We start from the raw sequence: 17,234 nt of genomic DNA on the forward strand, positions 1-17,234 counted from the left end.
AGACCCTCCCCCGGAACCCCCCCCCCCCCGCCCCCGAGAAAGTATGGCCTCCTGGCGGCTCCTCAGCTACTTCAGGATCCCGCCCCTGCTTCTCCTCCACCTCTCCTCTGCTCCTGAAGTCTTTATAACTGCCTCCCAGCAATATTGCATTTCTCATTTGGTAAGCTTCGGGAAACAGGCTTGAGTCAAATAGCTTCAGATGGGAAAAGGCTAACCTCTTGTTTTAATTTTTTTACTAAGATGTATTGCTTGTACAAAATAATCTGTTTCATTATGATGTTTTCACACATGCATGTAAGTACTTTAGTCATGTTCTCTATTGCCTGCTTTCATCCCACTCCTTCATCCCTCTGGTCCCCTCCTCTTCCCAAACAGTTTCCCTTTTTACTCTCTTGTCTTTTTATGTAGATTCTGAATATGAGAGAAAACACGACATTTTTCTTTCTTTTAATTAATTTCTTTTTTTTTTAATGTGTGCGAATGTCTTGCCTGCATGTACGTAAGTGCATCACATGCACATAAACTTGCAGAGGCCAGAAGAAGACATTATTGGATCCCTTGAAACTAGAGTTATAGACAGTTATTAACTGCCATGCGGGTGATGGGAACCAAGCCCCAGTCCTCTGCAGGAGTAGCCAGTGCTCTTAGCTGATGAGCCATCTCTCCAGTCCCAACATTTGCTATTCTGAACCTGGCTTATTTTACATAGCATGATGATCACCACTGCAACTGATTTTCCAGAGAGTGACATAATTTTATTTTCCTTTGTGGCTGAATATAATTCCAATGTGCAGCTGGGTGTGGGGGCGCACGCCTTTACTCCCAGCACTGGAAGCAGAGGCAGGTGTATCTCTGTGAGTTCAAGGCCAGCCTGGTCTACATAGTGAGTTCCAGGCCAGCTGGGGCTACAGGGAGACCCTGCCTCAAAAAAGACCAAAATAATAATAATAATTCCATTGTGCACCTATAACATATTTTCTTAATCCACTCATCTGTTGATGGACATCTAGGCTGATTCTATATCTTGCTATTTTGAGTAGTACTGCAGTAAACGTGGATGTACTGGTATCTCTCTGATATGCTGACTTAGGTTCCTTCAGGTACATACCCAGGAAAAGAATAGCTGGATAATACAGTAGTTCTATTTTTAGATTTTTGAGGAACTTCCATCCTGATTTCCCTAATGGCACACTAGCTTACATCACTACTTCTAGTTTGGCTTCTGATGCTGTGATAAGAACTGACCAAAACAAACTGTGGGAGGAAAGTTTGGCTTACCATGTCACAGTACATTATTGAGCACTGGGGAGGCAGAGGCAATCTCTGTGAGTTCAAGGCCAGCCTGATCTACATAGTGAGTTCCAAGCTAGCTGGGGCTACAGGGAAGAGAAAGGAAAAGGTTAGTCTTCAGCAATGGAATGAAATGGTAAATATGGCAGCATAAAAAAATAAATATCCCACAAATGGGAAATCTTATCATATTACCAAAACCATCATGAGAGAGTAAACTGGGGACAGAATAGGAAGTCCTCCTACAAACAGCTATCCCCATCCCCCCATGTTCTAAACAACCTCAGAAACAGGAGGGAGCAGGGTCTGATACATTTCATTGTCCCCACCAAGAGTTGTCATTTCTTGAGAGCTCATTAGCCTGTAGTTAGGGAATAAACAAGCGGGAAGCAAAATGTTCAAGGCATCCCAGACTGCCCGTGACAGTCTCTAGCATGTGGACACACAGCATCCTTCTCTCCCCACCACCTCTTTCCCATTGTATTTTGTGCCCACCAACCCCACTGTCCCATTGTGGCATTCCTGATCACTTCTCTCCCATCAGTTGATGCCCACTAAGCAGTTGGGTGATGCTATTCCCTACATGTAGTTCTGTGACCTAAGGAAGTAGGTGGAGGAAATCCCAGCCAGGTCCCACCAGCTCCTCCTCCATCATGTCTGTATGAGTTAGCTAGGGTTGCTGTAACAAAGTATCATACAGTGGGTGGCTTACACTGCAGAAATGCATTCCCTCACAGTTCTGGAGGCTAAACATTAAAGATCAAGGTGTCCGTGGGTTTACCTCCTTCTGGGAGCTATAAGGGAAGGGTGTATTAAAGGCCCCTCTCCTTTCCTGAAATATACATGACCATGTTCAAGTGGCCTTCTCTCTCTTATGTGTTTCTTTCAACTTCCCTTCCTTATAAAGACACCAGTGACAATATACTAGGACTCATTCTAATGATCTCATTTTAACTTAACCACCTATGCAAAGTCTCAATCTCCACATAAAGTCTCACTAATAGGGTTGGGACTCCTTTGGTGGGGGGAGGGGAGAAGCTAGAGCTCCAACATAGGAATAGAGGAGGGTGTGCCCAATTCATCCCCCAAGACCACTGATCCTTGGTATTCTTCAGTCTGCCTTGACTTGCAGCATCTATAACCTAACAACTATTCTTGAAACCAGCCCTGAGTTTTAGGCTGAGCAACAGCAACAGCCAGAGTTTTGGCCTTGAATTGTCATTTTAGTTCTCTAAGCTTTGGTTTCTGAATCCAAAAATGGAGGAAATAATTTCTGCCTTGCCTACTTCTCCAAGCTACTGTGAGCAGCTAATGAGCTAGTAAATATAACAGCATCGTGAAAAAATAAGTGTGCCACAAACGGGACACAGCATCACCATGTCATTATTATTAGTAGTGAGAATAAAGGAATCCGGAGGCTACAAAGAGCCCCATCCACAGCCTCCAAGATGATGAAACCCACTCCATTTATAAAGCCATCTTTTTTATTCCTCCCACGAGGAAACCCCACAGCATTCCCTGCTTGTGAAACAGTTCCCTGTTCAGATGAATTACAAGTTTCATTCACTCCACAAGCATCCCAACATAACCTAAATGCATTCTGCTACATCTAAGTTCATCTATCTTTCATTCTGACCTGAGCAAGGGAGAACTGATCACTGCACCCTCAACATTTTTGAGTTAGCCTTTCTTTAAATCAGCGATTCTTCCTCCACTCCCTAGCATTTTCCATATACCAGGCACTGAGCTTGGGACTAAGGGCTCAGAGCTGAAAAAGATATTCTGTGATCCTGCTATTGCTCACAGTCCAGAGCCCAAGAGTTCCCAGGGTGCCAAGTCCCCTTTCTCCCTGAGAAACATCCCTGCCCTGATACCTACTTCTGTACACACACCTAAGCCTGTGTCCTCCTCAGAGAGTACCCTTCATACCCCAGCTACTTTAATGACCTTAAACTTTGCTGTGAACTTTCTCTTTAAGCCAAGATTCCATTCACGCTAATCATTTTCCATAAAATGCCTTTGGGTATCTGGATGGTTCTGCTACTGATGAAACCAAAGACAATAGTCCTAATGTCTACTTGAAGAAGACCCCATCATCTTGTGACTCAAAATGGACATCCATGATCTGACTCTATTGTCCATCTCAGAGCTATGTGACAAGAAAGGGGATAGCTTGGTGACTGGCCTACCTCACAAAGAGAGGTTCCTGCTTTCTGTCATACTCCATCATTTATCACTAAGTAGACTTGTTCCTTTGACTTGTTGGATGTTTCCCCAAGCCAACATAATTACTTCCTGCATCCTTCTTGTTCTGTGTGTGGCAGTGTCTCAGACACTGCTCCACCTCCTCATCTGTGTCTCCAGATTCCCCTCCATCCCCAGCTGCTGTCCTTGCCGTGGGCTTCCACATGTGGATTCAGTGAGCTCTAATTTAGCTCCACACATTTCCAAAGAGCATCCCAAGTTTTTGCATATGGCAAGCTAGATAATTTTCACTTCACCAATCTTCTGGCTTACTCTCAAAAGGATCCCGGTGGCTTCTCACCACTTCTCAGCAAAGACACAGCCAGAGAACCCTCACTTAATAAATTTCTGCCGTGTGCTTATTAGCGCCTTGTAATGTAGCCGCCTAAATAATTAAGACTAACCCACACATGTCAAATTAAATGAGCCAAATACATTGAGAAATTACCTCATCCTCAATTTCTTTTATTAATCAGAGCTTTAAAAAAACTTCTTTCCTTGCTCATTTACAAAAATCAAATATAGCCCAGGAGACTCTTGCTTATAATAACTATGTATATGCATACCCTCTCCTCTGCCAGTCACCTGGGAGGCATCCTAGCACGTGACACATAAGATAAGTTGAGTGTTAGAGACAGCTTCTGTGAACAATTAGATATGGCAGGTCACTCAAATTCTAATCTTTAGAACCATTCTCCCTTCCATCCTCCTAAGGGTTTATTTAGATTGCTTCCTGGAACACAGTGGGAGCATTGGCCAAATCCATCTAGCGCCTTCCGCCTTCCTCCCTGCTCCCCCAGGCTCCATCGTAGGCTCATTCCAGGAACCCAGACACCCTTTGTCATTAAGAACTATGACTGATTTGCTTTAGATGGGCCTAAGTCAATAACAAATACAATAGGAACCATCAGCAACTGTATCATTAGATGAACAATGTGGCTGTCATTTAATAGGCAAGCTGACTCTGGGCTTTAGATGCAAGCTTTGGCAAGAAGCTATTGTTGGCTGGAGGTGGGAGCCTCCTCACAGCTCACACTTCTCCTGGCCCCCTCCAGGCACACTGCATTTCTGCCTCTTGGAGGTGACTGCTAGAAGGAAACCACAAATAAGTAAACATCAAAGGGGCTTTGATCCACGAAGCCCTCAGCAGAACAGGAGCCTCCAAGAAAGGGCCAAGGCCTTGGATGGGAGAACTTAACATCCATCAATTTGGGCGCCTGAGATGTGAGGCTGTTTGAAGTGAGGGCGGTTTGGCTGCACCTTCAGATGAGCAAGGAACAAGTGTGCAGGGGAAGAAATCCACAAATAAGTAAACATCAAAGGGGCTTTGATCCACGAAGCCCTCGGCAGAACAGGAGCCTCCAAGAAAGGGCCAAGGCCTTGGATGGGAGAACTTAACATCCATCAATTTGGGCGCCTGAGATGTGAGGCTGTTTGAAGTGAGGGCGGTTTGGCTGCACCTTCAGATGAGCAAGGAACAAGTGTGCAGGGGAAGGAAGGGAAGTGAGCGCCTTTGGAAACAGCACCCTCAGATCTGCCTCTCTGCTCTTCACTGATAGTCAATAAACCCCTTAAGGAGATCAAAGCGGCGACCTCCCTAGGCTGTAGTATCCTGCCTCTGTCTGCCACACTGTTTAGGGCATGAGCCCCTAAACTCGACTTATCTGTCTCTCCTGGACCCTATACTCCTTTTCATCCTGCTACCCTCAGAGGATGGAACTGAACAGCATCAGGTAGAGAAGGAGAGACAGGAGGAAGAATTAGCCCACTCTGTCTATTCCCTGATGGCTGAGACACCAGCAGGCAGAAGTCCAGGAACACATCCATGTCATGGACCAGTGCTGGGACACCATTCAGTAGGAGCCTCCTTCTCTGAGAACCAAAGGTGGAAGGAGTCAGGAGGCAGCAATCCTGGCAAGACCCAGGGGAGAGCTGCAGTCATGTGCCACCTTCTAGAACAATGCCACTTATCCACTTGCCTAGTTTAGGGCAGCTATCATTTGGGTTTTTTGTTTGTTTTATGTATATTTCTCATTGAATTTTTGTACATTTCATACAAAGCATCTCAATCATCTTTATCCCCCCTCCCCCATCACAGCCCTCCATAGCCCCCCAATACCAGGTTTCATGAATTCTGTGACTTCTGAGCAAACAGGTGAAGAAGGGGAGTCAAAAGTATCAGGAGCAATCAATCACCATTGTTGAGCTTCCATGGTCCCATCTGTGTCACATGACTAGCAGAGACCCATCTGCATACAACAGGGGATTGCTGAGGCAGTCAAAAACAAAAGTAGTGTGGAATTGTTTCTGAACCCATGGAGTACCCAAGACAAATCAGTACTAAAAGCTAAATACAAGAGTGGAAAACTTGCCTCCTAGTGAGGCAGATGTACTCCAGTCCAACACTCACACACAGTAGAGGCTGATTCATGAAATGCTGTACAAAATATAAACAGTGTCTGGCATTTGCTACTTGGAGTTGCTGTTTTGTCTTGCTATTCCAGTAAGGTCAAAGTGCTATGAGTTCTTGTGTCTCTCAGTGCTGCTGACCTCTGTGCTCTGAGTCATGTGCTGAATGAAGGTGTTGAGTGGTGCCTACACATAGGAATGTACAAAAATCCACAGAAATTTTCCTCTTCCAAAAGGATGACCAAGTCATTCTGCCTATTCCTCATCCCTGTGTCCTCTCCAAACTCACTACTCCATCCTGGGTCTGGCCACACCACACTATCCTACCATGGACACTACCAGAAAATCTTCTTTGGTTTATCTGGCCACAGTCCCTAGGTAACCTGAGCATGGTCCCCAAGCTTAGGGGACCCTAAGCACATAGTAATGGTCATGAGGATAGATGCTGGAGCCTAGCTTTGGAACCCTGACTCCACCACCTGCTAGCTTGTTCATCTAAGGCTCTTTACTTAATGCACCTGTTAATGAAGCTGGTAAAACTGGAGAGAACAATACCATACAGCTTCCATGATGTGAGAATCTAGCAAGAATCATTGACTTTATGCCTGGAATACAGTGCTATAGAAATGTTTGTTAAACAAGTAGCCCTGTTTATCAGAGCATCAAGCTCCACAGCTCCCTGAGAGGACTGTCCCTTCACACCTGCTCGTTCTCAACTCACCTGCCTATGTTTTCCTTCCAGAACTGGGCCTCCAGAAGAGAGGATGCTGTCTGGTGCTGGGCTACATGGCCAAGGACAAGTTTCGGAGAATGAATGAAGGTCAGTGAGACCCTCCACACCTCTCAGGGGTAATGCAGTGGCAGGAAGGTATGCCCACACCTGTGGTATGGAGGAATATGAACAAGGAAACTGGGGCAGCTCAGGAAGGAGAATGGGAGGCTTGGCTTAATGTCATGGTGATTCACATGGGGAAGAGCAGTTGATGCCAGAAGCATGGGATGCTGACTTGGCCTCTTCCATTCACTGTCTTCCCTTTTCCTTTCGTGTCCCTGACTTCTCTTCCTCTCTTCCCTACCTTTGAACAACTTACAAGGCACTCAGGAGAATCCTAAAGAAGGAGGCAGTATTGTGTTTTCTAAGAACTTGCATTCAGAGATCTGCCTATTTTTCCAATTTCTCCCACTGAACACTCTCTCCCATCCAAGGGTAGCTCTCCCTTCCTCTTGCACTGGGTTTTCCTTGAGGCTCACCTGGGTCACAGAGGACTTGGGGAAGGTATTGACTTTGACATGGAGGCTTGAATGTGAGGCACATGCTGTCACTTATGGGTCTGCTGTAATAAAGAACCAATCCTCTCCATCCCCAGCCATCTGTCTCCATGCAGCTAATAACACTCTTCATCAGCTGCCACAGACTGTTCATCAGGATTCAAAAGTAGATAAACAATGACTTGGGGTGCCATTTATTCATTAAAATCAGATGAATGAAGTGTTGGCTCCCCACCAGCCCACCCTGCCATGAGGTGGGCACCTCCCTCCCAAGGCTCAACTCCCAAGGCTCAAAGCCCCCAGAGCCTCTTTCCTACTATAGGAAAGGAGAAATCAGTGCACCTCCATTGTCTGCCCATGATTTATATCATACATAGTCCAGTGTCCTCTTCATATATTCCATAACTGCTTCTCCTTCCAACCCACCATCCATGACCTCCACAACCCTATGTGTAGCCCAGACCAGAGTCTTTGCTATATGTGGGTTTGTCGCCAGTAACCATCATAGTGACAGTCTGTTAAGAAAAGTAAATGCTCATCTCCTCCACTTGCCGTATTCAAGAAAGCAGCAGCTTCCATAAGCCACTTATCATTTGTAGGAACCCTATGGCTGAGCACAGTCAGGAATGGGAGCTGCATATTCTGTGGCATGCCCATCAGTCTCTTTCATTGACTTTTTCTTTCTTTGTCTCTCAGTCACCCCCTCCTTTCCCAGCACTGCAACCTGAAAGAGAGTGGTAGGCAGTTACTTCTAATTTGTGGGAACTGACAGCATGACTCTGTCCGTGGTGCTGAATAGACATGTTCTGTCGCTGGAAATGCTCATTACAGAAGCTGAATCAAGACTCATAGGGATTTGGAGGAGCCAAAAAGTTGAGAGCTGGGCTGCATTTGAATCTTGAAACTCCAGGTGTCTGACCTCAGCATCAAGATAACCAAGAAAATTAAGGCAGGGGTGGTGAGCAAGCTAAACCAAGAAGTCTGTGAATTACAAGTCCCTAGCAAAACGGACAGGCTAGAAGAAGGTGCTAGAGTGGGACAAAAGGAGACACGTACAGTGGGGTGGTTCTGGCTTTGGAGGGTCTAAGCCACAAGGGGAGGAGGAGGGAAGCACCTGCCTCCATGCCAGACAGCCTTGCTACCCCCAAGTGCCACAGAGGACATTTTCTTCCTTGTTTCTAAAGCTTGTGTGCCATTCAAGGAAGCACATGAAAGCCCATGAGAGTCACATTCTATTTGGGAGTGCTTAAACCCCAACCCATCTGCAGATAAGAAAAGGCATCCACAAGCACAGAGACTGTTTTATGGTTTATAATTATCTCATAGCAATACTCAAAATAATTATAATTCCTACATATTAGTAATTGAATGGGAGTAGAAGCCATGACATTGATCAAGCAACAGAAATCTCTATCCATGCCAGACAGAACACCTTGGTATGAATTGAACAACTGGTAAAATAATAAAATAATAGCAATTATTTTTTCTCCCAGTTGCTGGAATAAGTGAGCTATTGGAAAAATTAGCTGCTTCTTCCATTAGAGATAAGGTGGTGATCATTTTATTTTCATTTCAGAATAAACATAAAAGACCTACTTGTGCTGTATTAAAGCATATTTGTTTTGTTTAACAGTATCTAATAGAGTGTCTGTCACCCAGGGAGAAATGATCCCTTATTTCATTTGTTTCCCTGCTAATTTGGTATCTTCTTTTATTTTATTTTCTCTCCACTACCCCCCTCCTCACTACATTCCAAAAAATAACAGCTTGAGAAGAAGCAAGGGGAAAGTAATGAATGAACAAGAGCTTTATAGATCTGGGGTTTATCATAAGTTAGAGTAATCTCAATTGGTGCTGTTAAGCTACACAAAGCAATAAAAAGAAAACGCTATTCAAAGATCATTTAAGGAAGCATGTGATAGTCAGTGAGAGGCTTGCTCTATTTGAGAGCGTTTAATCGCTTCATGGAGAGAATCTGCAGCATTTGCAGGAATGGAGGGTGGCTGGTAATCTGGAAAGTGTGTGTGTGCGTGTGTGTGTGTGTGTGTGTGTGTGTGTGTGTGTAAGTAACAATCTGGGGCATCCAATGGAGACCTGAGCAAAAATCAGCAAAGGGCAGACAAGAATAGAGAAAGTAAAGACAGGCTAGGCGCAGAATGTCAGATTTGTCTACTATCATTGTCTTCATGTGATTAAGAACTCCATACTTTAAAGGAACAGCTGGAAGGAGATCGTTTATTTATTCATCAAGCATTCACTGGATACCATAAAAATGATACCAATTTTTCATAATAAGTGTCGGGCTCTATTATAAGCACTAGAACTGTAAAAGTGAATAAGACATAGTCTCTGCCCACAAGGAGCTCACAATAAAACCACTAGACTTGTCTCAGTAAAAATATTATTTCCACAAAGAGATCCTACTCACACCTCACTTAAGTGAGAGCCCCTCTCCCCTACCACATGCTCCACCTGGCCAGCCAGTCTGTTTTCTTTGCAGCATGTGTCACTACTTGTGATGATGTAGCAACTTCTTACATGTGTACTGTTGGCCCTACCTAGGGAGCTAGCTGTGGGAGGCTAAGAGCTCCCTTCCTTCTTCTTGCCCCATCCCTGGTCCTCAGCCCAGTATCTCATACATAAGGGGAGTCACTCACTGTTTACTTGAGTAAGTGTTAAATAGAGGCTGAGTGACAATAGAGTGACAATGTAAAAAGTCACCCACAGGTGTCAGGTGGGTCTTGAGAAAGAGTTCAAGTGGCAGGACCTTTTTAAAAAATGGGTCTACAGGCAGATAGATGTAGTGGTACATGCACTCCAGACACAGAGGCAGGTGGAGCTCTATGAGTTTGAGCTCAACCTGGTCTACCTAGAGAGTTCCAGGTCATCCAAGGATACATAGGGAGACCCTGACAAACAGTATCTCCACAACTTCAGGAATTCCCCTACCCCAAATCTTAGGCTTTCCTTCTGTTCCAGAATTAGAGCCCATCCTGGGAGGTCAGAACTGAGGCGGAATAAAAGGTCAGAGAGTCAGTCCTTGCCCATAGACAGACAAAGGCAGAACATGGTAGAGACCCGGGGTGAGGGACACAGGTCCCTAAGGAACCAGAAAGTTCTGTAAGTCTCATCTTGAGAAGGGAAAACAAGGAAGAGCAAGCTTAAAGGAAAGAGGAGGCAGTAAATCTTGGTTTCCCTTCCTCCCGCCCCAGGCACCAAGGTAGGCCTGCACAGGTGGGATTTTCACTACACAAAGTTCCCTCTTGGGACAGGGCAGGGAAGACAGTAAATTTCCAGGACATTTAGAATCGCAATGACCAACTGCTTCTCTCAGTTCAGTGAAGGGAAAAAGTCAAAATGCCTCCCAGCACTGTCCCTTTCATCTTCTCAGAAAGACTACTCACAAGTGATTAGCAAAGGCAGCTTATGCTGACTGAAGATGCCAGTCCTCTGGGGAGGAGCTGGAGCACCCAGAAAAGATGAAGCCAGATGCCTGGCCCCCCAGTACACCCATAGCTCTTGGGGGTACCATCATGTTACCTCTAGCTCTGTAGACAAGTATATCCTCACCACAGCTTCCACCCTCATCTCTCAGCCCTATGCTGGAGACAGAGTCCTGAAGGACAGGAACTCCCAGTCCTCAACAGCCCTAAAGTTCTCTGGGATGGTACGGTAGCTTATTCTTTCTTCCTGTAATGAATCTAAATCTGCCATGGCCTCCTGTCTCCTAATAGAGACGGTAAAAAACAGAGTTGACCCCAGAGTTTTCCTAGCTGGAATTCAACCATCTCAAACACGAAATTGAACCATTTGTAAGGCTCTAATATGCAAAGATACAAAACTCTGGCCTGGTTCTCAATCTGCTACCCCCAACACTGCTCTCACCACCCGTCCTATAATGTTTCATGTGCTAGTCACCAAAGGACCCCGTATAAAGAAGTTGACTAGTTGGGCTGGAGAGATGGCTCAGCAGTTAAGAGTACTGGATGCTCTTGCAGAGGACCTGGGTTCAGTTCTCAGAACCCATATAGTGATTAACAACCATCCTCCATAACTCCAGTTCAAGAAGATCCAACACCCTCTTCCGACCTCAGCAAGCATTGCACAACATGGGTGCACTTACATACATGCAGGCAATACACTCATACACATGAGGTAAAAATAATAAATAATAATAAAAATTTAAGCTGATGACTTTACCAACAGCCTTAAAAGGCACTTTGGGGTTTCTTTCTCCTGTCTCTCCTTAAACAACCAATGAAGGTCCTGGTCTGCTGCAGGTTACATGACAGCAAGGCAGTCCAGCAGGCCTTCAAAGGAGCTATACTTCTATCAGAGGTGAGGAGAAGCAGGAGTAGGTGGCCTAGGACCTCTGCTCAGAGCCCTGACTCTAGAAGGATTAAACCTCACTGGTACAGGCAGCTCTGTCCCTTGGCTGGCTGAGGCCAGTCTGTCTCATGCTGAGGGTGCACAATCATTTTCCTGAGACTGTGCCTCTGGTGCCTGCCACAGCCCCCGGAATGTTGGCTAATATTGTCATTTTGTTAGTTGGGGCTTTGGGGCGCATTTTTTTTTCTTATTTCATTTTTCTTGCTGATGTGTTTTTCTCCACTGGGGCTACAAAACTGGTTATTTGTATAACGTCCCTGTTTATTATTTATGGCAAGACTCAGGGTTCTGGGGCACTTTATGATTGTTATTTAATTCACTCAGCATCTTGTAACAAGAGACCAGCTATTTCCATTCTCCTGTCACAATCTGATGGAAGATTCCGGAGATTTGTCCTAGGCTCATTTCTCTGGCCACCATTCCTACAGAGAGACCTGTTTATCCAGGACCGAATGGAGGGTCCTCTTGGCTGAAGACTCTGCCAAGTTGCTTTTTAAACTTCTGCCCCTCGCCTTCGTATCTAGTCCTTACCGTGTCCCAGGGATTTTATCTATGAATATCTTCTGAATCTTCCTCTCTCTATCTCTCATTTATCATGTCCAACCAAAACCCCGAGCCCATTTCATCTTTACATACACAGCCAAAGCCATGCTTCAAAATGCAAACTTAGTCATACCCTCTAGAAAATATTTCAGTGGCTTTCTGCTGCCTTTAAGAAAAATATTCAAAGCCTCCCCATGTCTTATGAAGCACTACATGATCTGACTCCCACCTAGCTCTAGGGATACATCTTGCCCTCTTAACAATCAGGTCTCTAGTCACAAGACCCTTCATTCTGCTCCTCAAGGAAGTTATTCTCCCCTGCACAGGGTTTGGTGTCCTCCATCCCTTTTCTTGGGACATATGTCATACTCAGCACATCCATCTCCACATTTTCTGCTCATCCTCCAAACCTCAGCTCAAGTGTCTTCCCCACTGAGGCTTCCCGTGACCTGTTTCTCCCAGTTTAGGTCAGGTTCTTATACCATATGCTCTTGTAGGCCACACCCCTGCCCTTCAGAGCTCTTACCTCAATGTGTGCATGTCAGTTTACATTGCAGTTTCAGTCTGCCCTCTCAGTCGGTACACTGTTAGATCCGTTGTATCTTGGGAGCCTGGCTCAATGTTTGCACAGAATGAAGAGTGGCAGAAAGACAGGGGCTGTCTCTGGTCCCAAGATGCTGGGTCTAGTGAAGAAGAAACAAGACCCTAGAAAAGAGGAAACAGACTCAGGATAGGTATAAGACCTGCCAAAAACAACACAGTCAGGGAGAAATTGAACCAGGACTTGAACCCAAGTGTCAGTGAAGTCTGGGGTAACACAGTTGAGTCGCTCAATCCGGGAAAAGTGCCCAATCAGTTGGGTTGGGATGTGCTTTGGAAATACAGGCTGTAAGAACCTCTGGAGGAAATGGTGTAGTTCTTCAGAGAGTGACATGACATGAGTGAATAAACAGAGAAAGTCATCCGACTCAACACTGTGCCAGGCACAGAAGCCCTAGAGAAGCTGGGCACGGCAACACTGCCATCCCCTAGGGAAGATTCGATATACTTCTTTCCAGTTATTTTTGTCATTGTTTCGGTTTGAGTTTTTCATTTAACATTGTGACTAACACACCCGACAGCCAAGCACTGTAGCTTGGGAGGCCGAGAAATCTAGATTCAAATCCCAGGTCTAGAAAGAGCAGCCTATATAAGTGTTTAAATTAAACATTTACATGACTCCAGGTATATAGGTATACAAATTAAGCATTTACTTGTGATAAATCATAAAAGATTTAATTTTTAAATCTTTGATACACACATAATTTTACTATTTATTAAAATGAAAGCAAATTTGCATACTAATTAGATAGATGTGCTTATTTATTTTTACATCAGGAATTAAATCTTGGCTAAACATTTGATACTGCAGGAAGCAACATATCTTCCACAGTTTTTAGAGTTGATTGGTATTTGGACTTAACATTGTCAATGCTGAAAACACAGCTTTGTACAAACACATAGTTACACGATGGAGGGATTTTGTCTAGGGCCACTTTACAAATTTTTGAGACGTCTGTTCTAATCCCAAGCCAAAATTCACTTTTTTAAAATGAAACTCAAGTCAGCAATTCAAATAGCAATTTTAAAAATCAAACATTCTATCTCAGTACAATTCAAAGGCATACTAATTTGATACTTAGACACTAAGGAATGTGGTAAGAAAATATTAAGAGTCTTTGTTTTCCACTATGTTTCTATAAGAGCACAAAACTTTGTATGTACAGTAAAAACACTGCAGTTTCTAATATTTGATAGTCTCAAATCTGAGCTGAGGTGTTTCATACAACGTTTGTTGGTGTTGTGTAGTATGATATCAAATGTAGTTCATGTAGTTCCTTTTGGAACCAAGGTTGCAGTGCAGTTGTGTGATGTAGCACAGTTGAGCACTGCCAGAAACACCTCAGATTCATTTAGTGTTTTGTTTTGAGTTCATTTTTTAGTTATTGCGTGCTTATAAACCTTTTGCTTTGCCAAAATTTTTATTGCCCCCATATTCAGTTATGTGACACTATTTGTGGCCATGACCTATTGTTTAATAAGCTAGGATCTAGTCCACACCTTTTTCTGATGGTTTAACATCCCTGCCAAGATCCAATGGACAGAAAGACAGTGAATACTGTTCAGAGGGGTACTTATGATTCACCACCACTTATCCAGTGCTTCTAAATATATATAATACATATATATGGAGAGAGAAAGGCCTATAAAGCCTAATTTGTGTCTCCCAAATGCCCTTCAGTATGTGTCCTACCACTGGAGCCTGGTTAACCTACTCAGTATCACGCCCTTAAAGAAAACTGACTCTCCCTCTCTCAGCAGCTATCAGTTGCCAATAGTTCCTCAGATAGGGGTTTCTTACAACCTCCCCCACCATGCTGGGATGTCTGGTTTGAGTTTGCATGGGACTTGTGCGTGCTGTCACAATTGCTGTGAGTTCATATGAGTAACTGTCCAGCTGTCTGGAAAACCCTGTTTCCTTGTGGTCATCCATCACCTCTGGCTCTTATAATCTTTTACCCCCTCTTCTGCAATTATCCCTGAGCCTTGAGAGGCAGAGTTTTGATATATGTGTCCTATTCAGGGTTAAGAACTCTGTATTCTCTTATTCTCCGCATGTTGACTTGTTGTGGGTCCCTATGTTAATCACCATATGCTACATGAAGGATATTCTCAGGTGAGGGTTAAGAGATACATTAATATATTGGTGTAGCAATAAGTCATTAGGAATCAGTTTAGTATTATGTCCATTTAGTAGAATAATAGTAAGTTCTCCCCAATGGCCTGTGACCTGTCTAACCACAGGTTCCTAGGCCTGGTATCAGTGTCAGGTAAAGGCTCCATCTTGTGAAGTAGATCTTAAATCCAAGTGAAAAGTTAACATTTGTGCCACTATTGCACTAGAGGGCATATCTTTACAGACCAGTTGTTAATTGGACCTTGCAGGATTCACATCTGGGCAAGGTTATAATGATTACTTTTCTCTTCCAGTAGCATGCATAGCACCTTCCAGCTTGGCCGTTTTTCTTAAAGAGGCCATTACAACCTATACTTGAAACCCTCCTAAGACCAGAAACTCACTCCTGCCAAGGCCATGGACAACTCCTCAGTCAGGCCCTCATAAAGGGTTTTCCGATTTTATAGTCTTTCAACCTAAAGAATCTTCATCCTAGCATTCTACCTGTACTGATGACAGGGGATTAAGTGACCTGGATGGCAGCCATTGACAAAATATTAGGGTATCCTTCTATGCTGTGTTCTGAGGAGGCCTCCTTTCTCTTCTCTATTTCTCCATCCCTATCCAGTTTCAAAACTTCATCACCAAATTCAATGAATGCTGAGATCCTCACTCTAGGCCCCTTCCCCAGAGCCTGGAGAAGGCACAGAGAAGTGGGAATAAATGAGGCGCCTAATGACCTATAGTGCCATAAAGTTTTCAGGGCTGTGTGCTGGAATGAATAGGTTTGGGCTGAGGTGAATTACTCAGGACTTTATTGAAGGAAAGTCAATAAAAACCTGAAGGAGCTTTCCCCACCTTCACAGAGTGGTCATGTCACAGCACTGGCCCGGCACTCTGGAAGCAGCAATTGGGTGACCATGTTTTCCCCCTCTACTCCATCTGCTTCTTCCCTGTGCCTTCCTTTTTAAAATGTATTTGTTTCTATGGAAACGGTGTTGTTACTGGTATGGGAGGAGTTTAATGACATTCAGAAGTACCAAAATCAAGTCCATTTATATAATGGTTTGAAATGCACATAATGGCCTATGGAATATAGGACATGGTGACAGTTTCAGTAACTGCATACCGAGAGTGGGATAAATAGAGCAATGTAATAGTCCCCACCTCAGAGTCAAATGGACTACGAATAACCACCGTTCTTAGTAGTAAAGAGTGGCACTTCTCAGCCATTATTCATGAAAAGATCTCAAAACACTGCACAAGCCATTCTCCTTTCATTGAGGAAGGACACCAGGCCATGGCTTCTCTATACCTGCCAAGGTGTTACCCAGAATCAGGTAGGGTGGATGCACAAGTGAGGGTGTGGCTATAGATGCCCCCAGACCTAGAAGGGGGCAGGCTTCCCATCTGTCACTTAGACTGCCACTCTGGCCAGCCTGCTGTTCTCACCACACTGACAGGGGTGCACCCAGGTCTGCTCTGATGGTTCATTACTGTTTGATTCTGGGATTTATCAGGTGCCAACTGTGTGTTCTGCTAGATGCTGTGGGAGATATGCAGGAATGCCCTTTATCTCTCCCAGTTACTTGAGTGGCACACCCTTTAATGTCTAAGTCTAAGCAAGGATGAATGTGATCATTCATCTACAGGTGCAGAGGGTATCAGAGGGACTGTAAGGAACTGACATGGGAGAGTGGAGGCAGCACAGGGTGTCACCCAACCTGTTATTACTGCGGATAACTAGAACCTAGATCCATGGGAACTCTGGGAAATGCTGTAGAAAGGTAGCTCAAAGTCAGGGAGTTTGCTCAACTCAAGGAGTGGCTCTTGGAGCACACATACACAAGGGGTTGGGGTGTGAGATCTCACCAATGCCAGCCTGCTTTGTGTGAGCACAGCCTGAGTGTCCCCAACAGCATCATGGTCAGGTACTGGCAATTGGAAGCTGTTCCACAGATTCTGAAATGGTCCAGCCTGGGGGTTTAAGGAGATCCAACAGTGCCTGCAACTTCTCTCAGAGATTGGATTCCAGTGAGAGATGACTGTCTAGTGATGGAGCAGAAGGGAGGGTGGGAGAGCCAAAGAGGTGTACAGAGGGTGTATACAGACCTGGGGAAAATCTCTAGCTCCAACTGCAAGATGCCAGGGAACTTCAAGAAACAAGGAGAAGGGAGCGGTAATAACCCCTACATGAAGATGTGGGATAAAAGGAGGGGGGGGGAGAGCTACTTTTATATACCTATGTCATGCACTACCCCACACTTCACAACTGCTACCCCCTTCCCCATTTTTTGAGACAGGATCTTCCTCTAGAGCCATATGACCTGGAACTCACAATGTAGACCAGGTGATCTCACAGAGATCTGCCTGC

General features: G+C 44.6%; 1 protein-coding gene across 4 annotated transcripts in view; it reads left to right on the forward strand.

The window, feature by feature from the left end:
• The window catches only part of Kirrel3 (kirre like nephrin family adhesion molecule 3), a 584,241-nt gene that overhangs the window by 441,011 nt on the left and 125,996 nt on the right, over nt 1–17,234 (forward strand). For all 4 annotated transcript variants that reach the window (XM_008834600.2, XM_008834586.2, XM_008834590.2 and 1 more), the window contains exon 3: nt 6,686–6,763. In XM_008834600.2, the coding sequence (XP_008832822.1) occupies nt 6,686–6,763 (78 nt within the window). The remainder of the gene's footprint in view (nt 1–6,685; nt 6,764–17,234) is intronic.

Source organism: Nannospalax galili, unplaced genomic scaffold (genome assembly GCF_000622305.1).
Source record: "Nannospalax galili isolate Female #2095 unplaced genomic scaffold, S.galili_v1.0 scaffold690, whole genome shotgun sequence".
In the NCBI taxonomy this organism is placed as follows: domain Eukaryota; kingdom Metazoa; phylum Chordata; class Mammalia; order Rodentia; family Spalacidae; genus Nannospalax; species Nannospalax galili.